Below are 19,209 nucleotides of genomic sequence, written 5' to 3' on the forward strand. Positions count from 1 at the left end.
AAGTAGTCAAACTAAATTACAGATGCATTATGAATAAAAAGGATCTGTATGAAATTGAGTTGTAATTACAAGAGGAATATATATACAGTGCTAGCAGTATTTAATTTTTAGGGTGTTGTTAATGATTCAGCCCCAACTGATATACATTTACTGACATTAATTGTTATACTGATTTATTTTATGTTTATTTACGCAGATCACATAGCTTGCTTTCTCATCTTGAGAATTCTACATCCATTGTCAATTTTACATTTTATTTGTCTAAAAAGCAAGTATTTAGTTATTTTTTGAAAATTTATTTGAACAAATCAAAAAAACATTGAAATAAATAAAATACCATAAAGAACTTCCCCACCCGAAATAAAACTACACACACACACAAATAAAATCTATCCTCTACCCCAACAAGTCATACTTGCAGGTTTACATAAATCAATTTGTAATTTTAAGGAGATAAAATGTTAAGCAGTATATGCCAAGCCATGTTCATAAATCTATAAAATCCAGTAAGATATATTGTATTTTTAATACAGTAAAAATGGGACCAAGTTTGATTATAGCCAAAATGTTTTTTTTTCTTTTTCCTAGTATGCTAACATTTTAGTCTGTGCAATTTTCCACACTTTTAAATAGCATTGGCCAAAGAAACATGCACTTAGTTGTTGAGTATTTTACTGGAATAAATGTAAACAGAACATACTGTAAATGGAATGAATGTCTTATCTTGTACCACTTTGTATATTCCAGACAATAGAATTGTTATACCATGTTTTCCCGAAAATAAGACAGGATCTTATTTTCTTTTGACCTCTGAAATAAGCACTTTGCCTTATTTTCGGGGAGGTCTTATTATTTTTGAGGTACAGGAGGCGGCGAGTGAGGTCACCTCATGACTGCTGCTGTGTTACAATATTTTCAGGGAGGGCTTATTTGGGGGGAGGGCTTATTTTCGGGCATGCACTCAAAAGCCCGGTTGGGCTTATTATTTGGGGCGGTCTTATTTTCAGAGAAACAGGGTACTAGAATTAATTAGACTAAGGTTCATGTTATTACAGGCTACTATGTAATTGTTGAATCCCTTCAAAAAATTTCAAACTAAAGGAGTAACTCTGGGGCCCAGAGTTTCAGAAAATAGTGTTGCTTTAACTGTGTTTATTTCCTTTTGGCAACAGGAGCAGGTGCTTTCCCAGGTTTAACAAGGGAATAAAGCATCAGAAGTTATTTTTATGTACTAATAGAACATTGTACAGAGTATATTGTATAATATTTCCTTTTATTACAGCCTTCCTTTTTAGCACGCTGCAATACAACAAAAAGAGATAGCCTTACATTCAGCTCTACTTATATAGCATGCTAAATATTAAACAAAATAATTTTCTCACCGATGTAGAAGATAAGACAATTCAATGTATCATAGGAATTCAAATAGTAAAGCGTGTAATACATACTTTTTTAAAAACAGTCTTACTTTCAGAAGTGACCTAGTCCACTAATTTTATAACAAAGCAGATACAATCTTGCCAATAACCAATTTTCACTGACGAAAGTGGACAAGTTTCTTAATGTCTAGACTAAATCATGAACATTCCTTGGAAAATTAACAGGAACTTTTGGTCTGGATTTACCATAATACGTTCAATTATGTAGAAGTAATCTGAGATTTTTGAACGTATGTTTAAATCCAGAGAACTCCAAAGTTTTGTATTATTAGAAGCCAGGGAAAGTCTTTGTTTTATGAAGAATGTGTGGGACAATATGTCAGTTTAGAAAAAAAAAGAAAGAAAATATATCATTCTGGAGTAGAAAATGTAAGTGTGTGTATGAAAAGGAATCTATTCCATTAAAGTAAGAAAATGTGTTTAGTATTGCTGCATATCAATTTTGCCTCACTCCTGTGATTTTAAATAGGATATTCATATTCACCCTCCAAATATTTTCTGTCAATCAGTATCTACACATTTGCCATAGTTGTTAAGTGAATCACTGCAGTTGTTAAGTTAGTAACACCGTTGTAACATGAATTTGGCTTTCCCATTGACTTTGCTTGTCAGAAAGTTGTTGGTGATGATCACACGACCCCGGGATACTGCAATTATAATAAATATGAACCACTTTCCAAGTGTCCAAATTTTGAACATGATGTGACCATAGAGATGCTAGAACAGTTGTAAATGTGAAAAACAGTCATTTCACTTTTTTCAGTGCTGTTGTAATTTTGAATGGTCACTAAAGGAAAGATTGTAAGTCAAGGACTACCTGTATTTTTTTTTTTTTACTCTATGCAAGTTTAGAGTCAATTTGGTGTAGTGGTTAAGAAATCAGGCTAGAAACCAGGAGACCGTGAGTTCAAATCCTGCCTTGAGCACAAAGCCCAGCTAGGTGACCTTGGGCCAGTCACTCTACCTCAGCCCTAGAAAGAAGGCAATAGCAAGCCACTTCTACAAAACCTTTCCAAGAAAGCTGCAGAGATTTGTCAGGTAGTCTTTGAGAATTTGACACAATTGAACAAAAGAAAAAAAAGTATGCAACTGTACTTGAATAAGTGTAGAGCTTTCCATAGGTCGCTGATCACATGTGTATTTATTACTATACTACAAGTAAACAGTCTTAAAAATAAACAAGCTCCCAAACTACAGAGGACTTTAAATATTATAACCAGCACTATGAATTACACATGGAAATAAACTGGAAGCCAATGTAACTCCTGAAATATTAGTGTTAGGTGACAGTATTGGCTTGATCTTTTAAACATCCAGGCTACATTAGTTGTACTGTACATTAGTTATTCTCAACGTCCAAGGAAAGGAACGTCTGACTTGTCCATTTCATTGCTATCTGATTTTCTAATGTAGTAAGACTTTGCTTGTTATCCCTTCAGCCAGCCCACCCAATTTCATAAAACTTCAGCCAGGCCAACTTCATTTTGTCTTCTCCATTTCTCTTTTCTACTTTATGACTTGGCTCAAACAATATCATCCTCCCTTGCCTTTTAGACCTCAACAATCTTCCGATCCCGAACTGGTTCCTTCTTACTATGTCTCTGAAACATGGGAGTAATCACTCTCTCACTATCCCAAGCATCTACAGTTACTCCCTAACAATTGGGGAAAAAAGTATATCAGTTACAAATTGTGTTGCAAGGTTGTCATAAATTATTTACATTCATCAGGCAGCAGGATTAAAACAATACTGGAACTATTTCCTCAAATAATACAAGGAAATTGTTGGCCTGTGCCATACTAAAATGTTATACCATAAGACGCTATACCAGCAAGCAGCAGAATTATGTATTGAAACAAAGAAGTATCTTTAAAAACATGGCAAAATGCCACAATATTTTAAAGAAAAATTACTCATGCATCAAGATGATATCTAAACATATTGCTAAAAAGTCAGGTCTTTGCCAAATCCTTTTTTTTCTCATGTATTAGTAACATCCTTTTAAACCTCAACAGGCCATTTAACCTTCTCATAAATGAAATCAGACTCACCCTCCCCTTTTCTCCCTTTGCCATTAATTTTCTACTCTTTCTGCTAAATAATTCCTATTTTTTCTTCCTATCCACTCCTCTCAAAAACCATGTTAAATAGTAAGCCAAAATTAGCAACCCCAATTTAATAATTTCATACATCTCATGCTAAAACAAATGCATCTTATTATGTGGCGCAGTGATTCTCATAGTATGCTGAGACTTACTGTGGTTTCCCACATTGTGCTTATTATATACAGAAACTTTCTTCCTTTCATGAAACTTGTAGACTTCAAGATCTTGGAAAATATATTTCAATATTGTGATGTCTTCAGACAATATTTTTACCTGTTATACCCTACAGATTCAAACTGTGAACTTAAAAGCAAGATAGAAAGAATATGATGTACTCAAATTCTAGCACTAAAACAGACTTTTAAGGATATAGAAAGCAGCCAGGAAAACCAACAAATGGATCATAGAACAAATCAATTAGGGATTTTCATTTAAACCATCAGACTCATGCTCTGATATTTTGGACACATTATGCAAAGACCCGGCTTCCTTGAGAAGTCCATAATGTTGGGGAACGGTGAAGGAAAGAGAAGGATGACCAGCAGCGAGTCAAAGACAGATTATCCGAGAGAATTGTCTATTTACGAGGTCCCTGAAGGTCGACACCGACTTGATGCCACTTCATCAATCCTGAAGACCTTCCTGGCTGCACTTCATTCCTCCTTAAGTAGGTGGCGCCCTCTTCGAAGAATTTCTTTCCGCGACGCATGCGCTCCATGCGCAGGGCCTCTTTTCCTTTCAGCTCGCCAAAACCCGGAAGCGTCCTTCAGTTGGCGGTGCGCCTGCCACTGTCCTTTCAGTTTCTCCGCCTGTCCTCCCGAAGCTCTTAATAGCGCCCCCCCCCCCCACGCTCGCGTTCCCCCGCGCGACTCCTCAACCCCTTTCACTTTTCAATACCGCTGGGCTCTTGCCGGCTCCCTATAACATTAAAAAAGGGGGGAGGCAAGTCCCCATTAAATTCGACGTGCCTTTTGATTGGCTGGTAGAAAAGTTTCTGCCGCTGTTTTTCAAGAAGAGGAAGTCATAGGAGTTAAGAGGCCGGCCGGCTTGCTGGGAGAAATTTGACTGGCGTTTGAGACTCTTTTCTGCTCCCCCCCCTCCCTCTTTCGGTCGCGGCGGTGCGCGAGCCTATAGAACAGAAGCGATTCCAACGTTCTGAGCGCGTGGCAGAACGGAGGAGCGCGCGCGGGTGGGGGGAGCGCGCGCAGAGATAGCGGTGCAGAACTCGGCCGGCTAGCAAGCAAGCGAGAGAAGGTTGGGGGGAAACGACGGGGAAGGGGAGACAACCTAGGTACCGAGAAGAACCGTGCAGAAACGAACGTGGAAATGCAGCCCAAATCCCAGCACGAGCAATAGCAAACCGCTAAGCTTTCCTATCTGACCTGCTGCCCCAACCTTTCTATAAAGCCACAACCCACAGCCCCTGGTTTTCGGTTATGCTTTCGCCACTTATTCTCCGAGCCTCCGTTATCATTTCTGTCCTTTCGGTGCCATTAAACGGGCGTTCCTCCTCCACGACACCCCTTTCCGGTTTCTCTTGTTAGAGCACCTGGGCGAGTACACACCTCTTTGCAAGTACAGCTCATCCAAATTGCTAGGTTTCCTCCCATTTCTCTGCACCCAGCAGAGAATTCCTATAGGCCCTCCCCTTTTTAAAGTCTGTGGACTATCCCCAGAAAGCACCTGCCCTAACTGTGAACTGACAGCAGATACCTGTGCAGGGTATGGATACCAAGAAAGTAGCTCTCATCACTGGCATTACTGGCCAGGTAAGTACAAGCTGAACTTAGTTTCATCCTAATATTATAGGAAAATATTGCATAACATGCTTTATTCAAGACAAATTGGGGGAGGGGGGGAAGGAAGATTGGGTGTTTGGAAATCACTGGAGAAAGGAGATCCATGCATAGATTTATTTATCCATCACCCATCCATTTATCATTCATCCACATTTTTACACTGTCAATCTCACCTAAGTAGGCAGTTTACAGTAAAATATTAAATGTCGAATTTACTTCCTGGTGTTTCCTGCATGCATTCCTAAGGACAATCAGGGCAAGGAATAAACATGTTCTGTAGGTATGTTGTAAGGATATTTGATGCTGACTATATATCGTAGTTCAATATTTGTGTATTGCTTTGAAACATCTCAATGGGCTGTTTTTTTCTCAGTTGTAATACTTTCAATGGATGATTCTCAAAAAGGGGCATTACTAATAACAAAAGTTCATTTTTTAAACTTACAGGTTGTCATGGTCCCTTTTCACAAAACCTTATTTTTTTAATGGTATATATTTGCAAAGTGGTAATTTTTGTATTTCTTATAAGCAGGATAAAAATTCCTATATGGAAGAATCACTTCCATACAAGAATGTGTAATATGGCTGTAAGATCTGAAAAAAACCACCTGTTACACATCCCCTTGGTAGCATATTTAATAATTACAAAAGGAGTTACTAGAATTTTATAGAAGTCGCATCCTGGAACAATTTTGATAGGTAATCAGAATTGGAATATGTGTGTCAGAGGACATCTTACCTGCAAAATAGCTAGCACCTGGCCTGCTGGTGCCCTGGCCTGTAAGACCTCTTTAGCCATCCCAGCAGCATGTGGCTATAAAAGCTGAGGAAAGGCAGCTGAATATAGTGGTGTTGGTATGGAAAAGAGAGGGAAAGTGTTTTCTGTTTTTATGGAATTAGAGGAGCCTGAAGCAGCCTAAGGCAAATAGAAGAGTTGCTGTTCTCCAGCTGTAAGGATGATCTGGGTATATGTAAAGAACCTGTGACAAATACTCTTTTTTTAAATTAATTCTAAGGGCCATGATAACTCTACCAGTGAACTGTTGAGTAATTCTATGCACAGTTTATTCACATCCTTGTGATTTACAAGCTGATCCAAAATGACCTGGGAAGTGGTTGATAAATTTATATCTTGACAATATTATTATATGGGTTTAAGCTGAGATGAAGAAAACTGGGTCTAACCACAAAGAATGACAATAATTGTTCACAAAGAATTGCCAACCGTTCCTGTTCTCTTTTTTTTAACATTTATTTATTTAATTGATCAAAATTATATGTTGCCTGTATCACAACTCTAGGCAGTTTACTTAGTGGCCAAACAACAATAAAAAACCACAACTAATGTCAAATGACAATAGAATTACCAAACACCTAAAGCAGAACAAATAGCGTAGGTATCTACAAAGTGGTACACAATGCACATCTTTATTGAAATGTCATAGAATTAATAAAAGTGACATGACCTGTTCTGTACCGATACAGTGGAGACAAAGCTTCATGCGTTTCTTGCTTTGTGGTAGAGTTGGATTTCAACAATTACTGCAGCAATAGACTTTCAGTGCCCCCACTATGCTAGACCTGCAATAATAGACCTGTTGGGCTCAGTTATGTCAAAAACTTAGAAAATGCCTACGTTAACTCTCCTGGAATGTTACACACATCCCATCCCTGAACAAAAGGGAAACAAAAGACAGCTCCAGGTTACACAAAGCCTTCATTTTTGAAGTGGCTTTGGAAAACTTTGACTGCCTTGCATGTTTTTCAGGGGCTCTGGTGACTCTGCAAGAGCACAGCCCTCTTGTGTGGCTTCTGGAGGCTATATGAGAGCGCACCTAATTCTTGTACAACCTGTGCAAACCATATGAGAAAGGTTGTGCTTTCTAGAATATTTGTTTTCAGGTGTTGGTAAATGCTAGTATGTCATCCAGAATGTTGTGATGTGTCACCTTTGACACATGTCGTACGTTTGCTATAATTGTGCGGAATTCTGCACTTCCAGACTGGGACTGCAGAGCCATGTCCATATTCACAGATGAACTTGCACAACAGCATGTCTTCTTCAAAATGAGAATAAATTGTACTTACATTCCATGGGGCTGATTTTTAAAAATATTTTAACAAAGCTATGGAACTGTTGTAGTTAGTTATAACTAACTACATTCCATAGATTTCACTGAGTTATCTGTATGTGTCAGGGTAAAAATTGATTCATGCCATCTGTGCATGGCAAAATAATGGATTTGAATTAATTCTGCTTTCCTATATTACTTTAGTAATAATGCTACTTAAACTAAATCAAATTATTCATGTTTTCTTTTGTAATATAGGCAAATTTGGAAATAGTACAGTTATCAATATTAAATGTGCCTAATGTAGGCCTTGTAAGCCAACTTGGGGGGGGGGGGATGTTTGCAGTTATGAAAGTAATATAATGGTTTGGAATTATATATACCAAAATGAAGATAAGGAAATACATAACCAAATTTTAGATCTAATCAATAGAGATTAGAATCTCTATTGTCATTGCACTTAAATACAAGAAAATTGGTTATATATAAGAATATAAGATATTCTGATCTTATTCATAACAAATTTACTTAGTTTATGTTTATCTGAATTATTATGAATGAGACAAATTCAATATAATTTCAGTTATTCACTCCATCAGGGTCTCTGAGGTTATTCATTTCGGATTACCAAACTGGACTTTTGAATTCAGCCACAATTTATTCAATTCAGGAAAAAGTCTTTCAACTGCATTATTGAATTGTTGGATTATTTTGTGTCATTAAACTGATTGCTTCCAAATGTATAATTAACCCCAAATCAATTTTTGCATAGACTTACCTTCATAGCAGTATTTCTGAGACTCAAAGTGCTAAAAATGGGATGGGAGTCTAATAATTAATTTTTGTGGAACCTCAATCTAAATTCTCTTTGAAACAGAATAGTCTAACAACCTGGTTATATTTTAGAACTGAGATATGGGAAACCTGGTTTCACTTGCTCAGTTGGTGCTGAAGATCACTTTCTTATGCCCGGATTTATATAAAATAAATAAGTGTGAAGTCTGTCTATCCAGGAAAATCTGTTGAACAGAATGGTAAACATGTTATTATCTCAGCAGAGCTTGTACAGTATATAGTTGGTTAAATGAATATAAACTATAAGAGTTAGAATTTTTTGTTTTGCTTTGTTTTGTCTGTATGGAAAATAGAAATTATTTTTTCCCAAAGACAATCCAAGTCCAGATTACAGTCACAATTGTAATCATCATGATCTAGATTATATTTTATTACCTCGGGAATGAATGTGCAGATTGAGAAATTAAACGATTCTTGTTATTGCCAAACTTTATACATTTTTTATTGGAATTGAATTTGGAGAAGGAACATGTGAACCATTGCATGATCCAATGGGCAAAGTATTTAAGGTATAATATAATGCTTCAATCATGGGAAAACAAATTGGATGAATGTTTTAAAATTTACTTTAAATTAAATCTAAAAGAATTATTTAATAAAATGATTTGCCATTGGTATTTAACACCTAATAAACTGTCAAAGATGTACAAAGATATTTTAAATACGTGTTAGAAAGAAATACTGGGTAAGTTCATATTTAAATACAGAAGTTTGTTTAAATGAGTATAAAAATAAAATCAGAGACACTTAGGCTTAAAGAACAAAGAACTTGAAAGGAAATCTGTATCTTTGTTGTTGACAATAGCAGGAATGCTTTATGGACAAAAATGGACAGATATTTTAATTCCCAGAACAGATGAATAGCTGGAAAAATGGATGGAACTAGCATAGTTGGCTAAATTGACTGTTTCAATCAACGGAAAGAATACATCCCACTTGGTTTCTACTGGGAAACTACTTTTGGATTTTGTACTTGAGACTTTGACTTTACATTTTGCTGATTAGATAAATTTGTTGTTGTAGAAATGGCTAGTATGGACTACTACAGTGCTGTCAAACTCACAGTCCGCGGGCTGGATGCGTCATGCGCTGGCCACGCCTGCTTTAGCGAAGGGGAAAAAGGTCACAATACATCACATGAAGACGCGGGTTTGACACCCCTGGACTAGTATGTAAAAGTAAAAAAGTTGAGGCTGTAATGTTACTATTTAATCTACTGCACTAAAAGGAGTCAGAAGTGAATATTTCTCCTTTTGCCCCCCTTTCCCCCTACATTACTTTATTTTCCCTTTTTACCTCCCCCTTTTTCCCATTATTTTCCCTTTTAATTTTTTTTTACTGTATATCTTGATGAACAATCAGATTATTATTAAAAAGGCATTAAGTGATTCTACATATGAAAACAAATTGAACTTGAAGACATAACAAAATTAGCGACTATTCTCTAATTTAAATTACCAATATTTAAACAAAAGTATTACTCTTCCTCTTTCTTGCTGAGATTTGGAACAAGAATACAATCAACTGAGATCTCTGTTTGGAGGCAGAAAATTAGCTCACACTTTGAGAGCCCCTGCTTAAGATTGATGGACAGTAACCTTTTACCAAAGAACACTATCACTGATGTGATATTTTTTTCTTTGTTATAATCCTTTTATCATTCTGAAGTCCTGAAGTAGACCCACAATAACTCTGCAGTTGTCATTCATTTAAAAATCTGTATAAACTGAAATGAGTTAAAACCTGCCAACAGGTCCTTAAAAATATCCATGTCCGCTAATATCAATAATGTTCCTACATTATATGTTTCATATTAAATTTTCTTTTTCTGTTCCAAACTAATATCAAATGGAAACTCAAGGCATTTGAGATTATTGGTATAATTTATTCGCCAATTGCGAATAATTTTTCCTTTTTTCCCTAATTTTTTGGGGGATCTGCTTCAAGATGGTTATCTCCCTATCGTGATATGTCAATGCTTGCCCCCTTTGTACACCCAGAATTTCGTCTCTTGTGCTTTTTCTAAGAAACTTGATATGGACCTCCCTAGGTACATTGTGTGTTCTGGCATAAGCTGAATTCACTCTGTAGACCAGATCTATCTCCCATTCCATCTGTTGTTTTTCTTTATGTATGTATTCAGCTAGAATGTTAGTCATAATGTCCCTTATATTTTCCCCATCTGCTTCTATAACATTTTGAAATCTAAGATAAAAGGACATTCTCTCAAATTCTGTTTTCATTTGCTGGATATCAAGTTCTTTGTTTCCCTTCTGCACTGCTTCTACCCCCCCTCTCACCTCCGCCACCCCACCCTCCACAAGGTCCAGTCTCTGTGAGTTCTTATAAATTTGGACTTGATTCTCTTTAATTTCTTCCTTCATTTCCTTTAATTGTTTCTTAATTTCTTCCTGGCCCTGTATGAGTTGCTGAAGCATTTGTTGCAAATCCATCTCTGTGCTCTTAGGTTGCATCAGTTCTGTGATCTTTGACTGTGTGGCAGGACTGGATGTTGCAGATGTCGGGGCAGAAGTAGCAAAGCCAGGTTTTCCAGGGGGTGGTCTTTTTGGAGACATAGTTTATAAAGTAGAGAAATCAGTCAGTATAGAGAATGGACAGCTGGAGAAGTAGGGCAGACAGATGAGTCCAGGAGGCAGAAAATCCAAGCAGAGGGGAGATTCTTTAGTCAGTCTGGCAATAGAGAGGAATTTTTCCCCCAGGGAGTTCAAAAAAATAACAATCCACAAGAGATTCTTCTGGGTGACACGGAGACAAAGACCGGAAGCCTGAGTTTTAAAGGTGGAGTCAGGTTTCACAGTTCATGAAGACAACGGAAGTGTGCCATCTTGCCCTGCCAGCTTAGGGCTCAGAGGCATATTAAAGTTTTAAAAGTTGACAGAGTTCTCAGGTCATCAATAAGCTATGGAGTTAAGTCCAGTGAAAATCACTTTTACAGGGGTGAGGCATCATTGGTTGCCTCTCCCCCCTCCTCCTTCCCCTGAGGGCGAAAGCAAAAATTTTCCAAGCCGCTTGTCCAAGGGGGGGGGGGAAATCCGCCTCCCTCCAGCCGCACCTCCAAAGAAATCCGAGAGTTTAACGATTTAAATTGCTGAAAAGTCCATCAAGTCAAAAGAAAGGGAATGAAGAGAGGAAGCGCCTCACCACACCGCCGCTGCTTCCTTCAGTTTTGCATCGTCCGATCAGCCTTAAGCGAGACGCACGCGCACCCTCTGAGACTGCTCCTCGATGCCTGGAGCGAAGCGGAGAGACCCCCACCAGCCGCCGCCGATGCTAGGGTCCTCCGCGAAGCCGCTCCTTCGGCAGGACGCCTCTCCGGGGCGTCCTGTGCCCCCCCAGAAGCGGGGAAGCCCACCGGGGAGCGGGAGCGGGCAAGGGACTTGCCTGTTGCCGTCAGCCGCCGGAACCGGAAGTCCAAGGCATTTGAGATTATTAATCCCAAGTAAAAAGATCTTTCCTGTGTCATATCTGAAGCCACAAGAATATTCTCACCCTCAATTTCTCTCTTAGTTATCTTTAAAAAATGAACACAGAAGAGGCGGGATGGAAGAAAAAGTTTGCCTCTAGCAGTGGTGGGTTCCGGTTCCCCAACGTCACCCACATGGGTACGTGCGGCGCGTGCATGCGTCATACTTGCCTGTGATGCTTCCGCAAGCCTCCGCAACGCTCCAGCTGCTCAGTTGAGCGTTGCGCAGGCGACGTACGTGCCATGCACGTACACGGAAGCGCCAAAGGCTTAAAGCACAGGTAAGGAGCTCAGGTGGGCGGGTGGGGTCTCCGGAGCACTGTACCGGAACTGTATCCGGTGCTCCGGGCAGGCTCCAGTACACCTGTACCAGGACGTACCTCCTGCAACCCACCACTGGTCTCGGTATATTGTCATGAAGGGTTATATAATGCTGAAAGCAACACATTCACTACCACAACTACATAGGAAACTCAATTCCAGAATTGATGGCATTCGTTTCTAATAGCCTTCACCCAAGATCTTATTTCTACGTTGAAAAATCTGGTGGAAAAATTTCTCAGTTATGTCTGACAAGACTTGTATTATCCCAATTTTCAGCTGTTTGTTTGTTTGTTTGACTATTTGGACCTTTTTGACATTAGTGATTACGTTCACAGTGACAGTTGGTGTACTGTTCAGGTTTTGTCTAAATCTTTATGACCTTTTCTGCTGGTTTCCCACAAGGAAGTCAATGGGGAAGCAATTAAGCAAGATCACATGGTGCAGTAAGATGTTCCTGCCATGTTTCCCCCCCAAGAAACCCACTGCAGAGTAAGAGTTACAAGGATCTTGATCAGCATCCACCCATCCACACTCTACAACACATGCCTGCCTGTGACAACCACGTATCCATTCCACCACTCCTTATGTGGTGCTCTCACCTCTTCCTGCTAAATCAGGGGTCTCCAACCGTGGCAACTTTATGACTTGTGGACTTCAACTCCAGAATTCCTACTGGCTGAGGAATTCTGGGAGTTGAAGTCCAGAAGTCATAATGTTGCCAAGGTTGGAGACCTCTGTGCTAAATGATCCAGGTGACCTGGGGTTATGATAGTTGCCGAGATTGTTATTGCTAAGCGATGAGATCACATAATGCCATTCTGGTTGTGAATGTTCTTTGTACTACTCATATAGTGTCCTAATAGTCTTCTAATCCATCAGTGGCTTCCACTTCCCTTCTGAGTGCTTCATGTATTTGATATTATTGATTTGGTTGGGTCATGTCCCAAATTTAGAAGTATATACTGTGTACCAGGTAATAATTGGGTAGGTCATCACGTCTTTCAAGTCAGCGGATCAATACATTTCTTTAGAAATTCAAATGTTTTTTTTTTTCAATATGTAACTTGGAATTTTTTCCCTTAACAAAACAGAGAAATCTGTATTTCATGTATATGAATGGTAAAGTGATAAACATTTTATATCGGGGCTGGAGATTTTAAGTGGTTAAGCCATAATATTTGCTTCCTTGGATTAAACAGACTACATTACTGTACTTCAGAAATACTGCCCAAGCACTAAATAATCTTATTAACATTCATTAGGATATTCTGTTTTATAATCAATTACATACAGGAAACTAGTTTAAAAGAGTGTTGCTATGAATGGGATTTTGCCAATATATATTTTTGCATTTGAGCTAGTCTAGATCTCATCTATAATGCAGAATAAGGAGGTATTTTGCCATTCATTTGTATAGTTAAAGTAGATAGATTTCAGTATATAACACTCAAGAATGCTGCCAAGTTGTTTGGAAACTGATATTCCACTACTTGTATTCTGTAGCCTTATTTAATTTGGCTTGTAACTTTTAGCCAGGGAGTTCTTTAAGTTCTTTGTTAACATCCCAAGTGCTTTAACAAATAGACATAATAGGAAGATGACATATATTGTCTTTAAAGAAGATCATAATTATACTTATTCCACAGAAGACTGTAATGGTTACATTGGAAATGGGCAATTTATGAACTAGTCTTTAACTTTCAGTGATAATTAAGTTGATTAACAAAGAAAGATTTTCTTGGTTTGATTAGAGCTGTTCTTTCTCAGAAGGAACAGATATGAAGACTCATGAGTGAAAGCAAATATACGTATCGAGGGTAATGTTGCAGAATCCAATCTGGGTCAGTCACCAGGATCAGAGGTTTTGTCTTTTGAGCTTTTGGACTCCTGTTGGATCCCATCTTCAGGGAACTTCTCTCAAGCCATGAGAAATGAAGACTCACTTGTTTCCCAGACAAAGGCAATAGCTAGGAGGGAATATGTTCTATCAGCTTTGGCTAAAACGCTGAGCTTGTTGATCAGAAGGTCGGCAGTTCGGCGGTTCAAATCTGTAGCGCCGCGTAACGGAGTGAGCTCCTGTTACTTGTCCCAGCTCCTGCCAAACTAGCAGTTCGAAAGCATGTAAAAATGCAAGTAGAAAAATAGGGACCACATTTGGTGGGAAAGTAACAGCGTTCCGTGCGCCTTCGGCGTTTAGCCATGCCAGCCACATCACCATGGAGATGTCTTAGGACAGCGCTGTCCGGCTTTGAAACAGAGATGAGCACCGCTCCCTAGAGTTGGGAATGACTAGCACATATGTGCGAGGGGAACCTTTACCTTTACTTACACACATATATATACCCCCTTACCTTCTTCTCCCCCTCTCTCTACACATTATTTGTTTTATAGGAGAGAAAAGTTTTAGAAAGGATGAATTTAGAAATGGTTCAAAGGAAATAAAAAAATAATCATGTGATCATGAAAAAGCTGCAGTGCCTTTTAGTAAAACAACACTTATGAGTCCTTTACTTAGAGAGCAACAACTAAAATCAAATCAATCAAAAGCTACTTGCCTGCATTATGAACATGATAGAAGTTTCTTTTAAATATGCTTCTATAATTGCTGCTTTTTTCACATTTGTACCATTACTGCATAAACCGGAAACCAGAGCTTTCATGCCTGACTTCCTGTAATTAAGCTACTCTAGACAGATTTCTACCAGGCATTGTATAATAGATACATTGTTGAATTATTGTGAGTGTTTTGAGGCTGACTTTCTTTGATTTCTCACTTCTAAACTGCATTCTGTGTACACTAAAATCATTGAATAAATACTTCATATCATCCTGCAACTTTTTTGGAAGTGTTGTTTATTATTGGAATGAAAAATCCATTTTGTCATCATTTATATTTTCTTTTTTTTAAGTCTGGTTTATTAGAGACAGCAGTCTTAGGTTCTAATGCAGGGACTATGAGAAGGGAAATAAGCATTAAACTTTCATACACATGGAACAATGTTAATGTATTCATAAAATAATAAAAAAAATATTTATGTTACATGTTGTAGAGAGAACCAGTTTTTAAGAACATATATATATTTATCATATAAATGTAAATAATGTGTACTCTTTGAAACTAATGTAGAGTTGCTAAATATATTTTCTGTATAGCAGTTACATAAATAGATACAATTTTGAAGTACATTTAATCTGGGATCTAGAATCTAAGTTCAATTAATGTATTTTTCTACTTTTGAAAATCCTATTATATTTATCTTATATTAGATAGCAAGTATATGTTTTCATGAGAAATGTTACTTGCTTATATTTCTAACGCATTGCATCATATTTTTGAAAGAGGCTCTCACATTTTTCTCCACTTAGATACCCTCATATAGATCTTTCTCTTAGATATGAAAGTTGTAGATTACTGGTAACTCTCACCTAGCTGGTTGCAAATTACGGTAAAGGTTTACGTCAATGCTTCCCAAACCTTTTCCTTCATTACCCAATACCACTCCTCAGAAAGTACTTTTCATCTAATATGGGTACAGGTAGTCCTCGATTTATGGCCACAATTGAGCCTAAAATATCTGTTGTTAAGTCAGATATTAGTTCTGACTAATGTAGTCAGTAACCCAGTTGTTAATTAAATCTGGTTTCCCCATTGACTTTGCTTGTCTAAAGGTCTCAAAAGGTGATCATATGACTTTATGACACAGCAACGGTCATAAATATGAACCAGTTGCCAAACATCTGAACTTTGATCACATAACCATGAGAATGCTGTCGTAACTGTGAAAAACAGTCATAAGTCACATTTTTAATGCTATTGTAACTTTGAACAGTCACTAAATGAACTATTGTAAATCGAGGACTACCTGTACAACACTCCTTCCTCCTCCTATTTTCCCCACAACAACAACAACAACAACAACAACAACAACAACAAACAAAGCCATCCAGCTGGCTTTCATGTCTAAGGTGGAATTGGAACTCATAGTCTCCTGGTTTCTAGCCTAATGCCTTCACCACTAGTCCAAACTGGCTCCTGTTATGATTGGGTAATGGGTTTATGTGTTGTTGCCCAAAGAAAAACCACTTTTACCCAATCTGAGGTGACTTACTCAGGTTTGGGAAGCATTGGTTCAAGAAATGGTAATATAGTAATTCCTCTAAATTAGTCTGAAATTGACTTTACACTTGATCCTGTTTCTTAAAAGTTGTCTCTTGATTGATGTGAGGGTGGCAAATACTTAAGGTTAGAGTAGTATCTGATTTATTTATTATTTTGTATCCCGTCTTTTCTATTTTTACAAATAACTCAATGGAGTGAATATATTCAAAGTACTTTCCTCCTCCTATTTTCTCCATAACAACAAATCTGTGAGGTGGGTTGGGCTGAAAGAGAGTCACGGGGTCAAAGTCAACCAGCTGACTTTCATGTCTAAGGTGGGACTTGAACTCATGGTCTCTGGTTTACTAGTCTGTTGCCTTGACCACTAAGCCATCTGATATTGTTATAGTAGAGGAATGCTATCATGTTTCACATAAAATGGACTGACTATTTACAGCTTTGAAATAAAATACTGTATGTATCTACTGTATATATCATTGTTTTGAGTGTAACTTCTCTGTTAGAAATAATGAAATGATGAGAAAGACTTGCCTCTTATTATTTCTTAACTTGTTCTTTCTTTTAAACCTAAATGTATAGGTAGCCATTTTTAAATAGTTAATTAAACCTTAAAGTTAATCATTAATTAAGTCTTGTAGCTAAAAAGTATAATCTTTTTAGATAGATAGGCTCACTAGTTGCCTTGTATCCTGGAAGGTGGAATCAGGAGAATGACTTTCTACTTCCATTGTACCTCCATTTGGTTCCACAAAATTTATTTTGAGTAGATTTTTGAAGGAGTATAAGAGGAACTGAAAGCCTTATTGAATTAGCATTGATGTACCCAACATTGGATTGCATCTGAATATGGAAAGGAGATATTAAATTCTCTTTGCCTAATTTTCTAAATATATTTCAAACTCACATTGCTTTCCTCTGTTCAATTAACATTGTAAGCAAAGAGTTATGTTAATCTATGGTAGTGAATGTAGTAGCACATTTTTTTTAAAAAAAAGCATAAAGATATGGAGCACCCCATAATTTGTCTTTTAATAAAAGTTGTCTCAAAAGATTTACACCTTTTCTGTTTTGTAAATAAGCCCGAAATCTGTTTTCTTATTGTCTGTGTTATTGTCTGAATAAAGATTTATGTTAAAAACTACCCATTTTTAAAATCAGAATATCAGGGCCAATATCTCCAACTTCTACCATTAGAAATGTCAAATAAAGTTTAGCATTGGTCAGTTATTCTGAAAGCTTCAAATCTTGTTTGCCAAAAAATATACCTATATCAGTGAAGGCGAACCTATGCCACGCGTGCCGGAAGTGGCATGCAGAACCATCTCTCTGGGCACTTGAGCTGTTGGGTTCCAATGTGCACCTGTGTGCCGGCCAACAGTTTTTTACGCATGCAGGAACTGCCTTCTGGTTTCTGGCGTGCATGCACATGCTCACTGGCCAGCTGGTTTTCATGCACGCATGCGCACCAGAAACCGGAAGACCAGGTGGCCAGTGCACATGTGTGTGCCAGAAACCAGAAGCACAGCTCCGCAGCGCGTGCATGCATACCAGATATTTCCTCCTTTGGTTTGTGCGCGCTCCCATTCGCTAACGTGGACCTATATCTTGATATTTGCCCATGCAATGAAATTTGCAGAAATTTATGAATAAATGTTGGCTGATTTAAGGAACTCTGAAATTATATAAAATAGTTAGAAACCTTAAGTATTTACTACACTTGTCTTTGGGATCATTTTTAAGGTTTTCATTCACACTTCTGCATAATGTATTGGTATGGCAAGGAAAATCTTAATGTTTTGGATAGGTAGCTGAAAAAACAAACAATTAAATACACTAATGCATAATTATGAACAACAAGAAAATATACTATGTGGATAGTACAGATCTGACATATGGGTTAAAGAGCCTGTGTTTTAAGATATGGTAAATGAAAGCCTTTGGGGAGGGGGCGTTTCTGTGCTGTAGGCAGGGAAGTAGGATATGAGTCAAAAAGTGAGCTTTTGCTGGATTTGCATAATGATGTAATATAGGGTGTAGGCTACTACTCTACGGTACTAGAGTATTAAAAATTACTGAAATATTAAAAAGGGTTTATAGAACCTTCATATTCAGCTGTCTCAAATGTCCTAGTTGTATGAAATCTTAAGAGTTTCATCACATTTTTGCTTTCTTTTAGCAAAAAAGAAAATGAGGTTGTGTTACATTTCAAGCAGGGTGCAACAAGATTAGAATCTCATCTTTTAAATGTCACTGGGCTCCATTTTTTAAGCGCACTGATTCTGAATCATGCCCCATGATTGAAATTGAAACATTCTATAACAGCTGCAATTCCAGATCGTCTGCAGACGAGCTGATGTTCAGCACATTTAAATTGGGCACGATCCACAATTTGGAGAATGCTGCCTCCTTTCCACTGTCCCAAAGGTGCTTCCCCCCCAAAAAAAGGCTACTGGACTTTGTTTTAAAATAAAGTTCAGTTGCCTTTTGAAAAAGCACCTCTGGGACAACCATGAGCTGGATGACTGAGAATCTCCATAGACTCTTTTCTACTGTGTCTCCTTGAATAAACTACTTTGAAGGAATAGGATGTGTTGCAGGAGGAAAGGACTTCCTTTTGAGGAAGCATCAATCTCACACCGTGCAAGAAGTTCCCCCTGGTTGTATACTACGTAAACCACATTCACATATATCATGCAGTCATATGATTTCCTACAATGTTTCTTTCTTCTTTTTCTCTCTTTATACTTTCCTGTGTTCCCCCAGGCCAGTTATTGAGATGCCTTTTACTATCTAGAGCAGACTTAGGGAACAGTAGTAGAAGTTTTCATTCTGGAAGTGCCAACAAAACAATTGGGCATGCACATGCATGTGGAGACTGTTTGGGGGTGAGTGAAAGAAACCATTGGCCAACTTGCAAGAGGATGCAGCTATTTTAGTGTTCCTATAGGACAGCGGTGAGTTCCAGATCCCTTTCCAACCAGTACAGTTGGAACGGGCCCGCCGTTGCCCA

At 37.9% G+C, this 19,209-nt stretch overlaps 1 protein-coding gene across 1 annotated transcript in view; it reads left to right on the forward strand.

The window, feature by feature from the left end:
- The first annotated feature begins 1,108 nt into the window (after positions 1-1,108).
- Positions 1,109-19,209, forward strand: part of GMDS (GDP-mannose 4,6-dehydratase) — a 278,676-nt gene continuing 260,575 nt past the window's right edge. The window contains exon 1 of the mRNA XM_081951541.1: positions 1,109-5,314. Coding sequence (XP_081807667.1) covers positions 5,270-5,314 — 45 coding nt within the window. The 5' untranslated portion in view covers positions 1,109-5,269. The remainder of the gene's footprint in view (positions 5,315-19,209) is intronic.

The sequence above is a fragment of the Natrix helvetica genome (assembly GCF_964273705.1).
Source record: "Natrix helvetica genome assembly, chromosome: 4".
Classification (NCBI taxonomy): Eukaryota; Metazoa; Chordata; class Lepidosauria; order Squamata; family Natricidae; genus Natrix; species Natrix helvetica.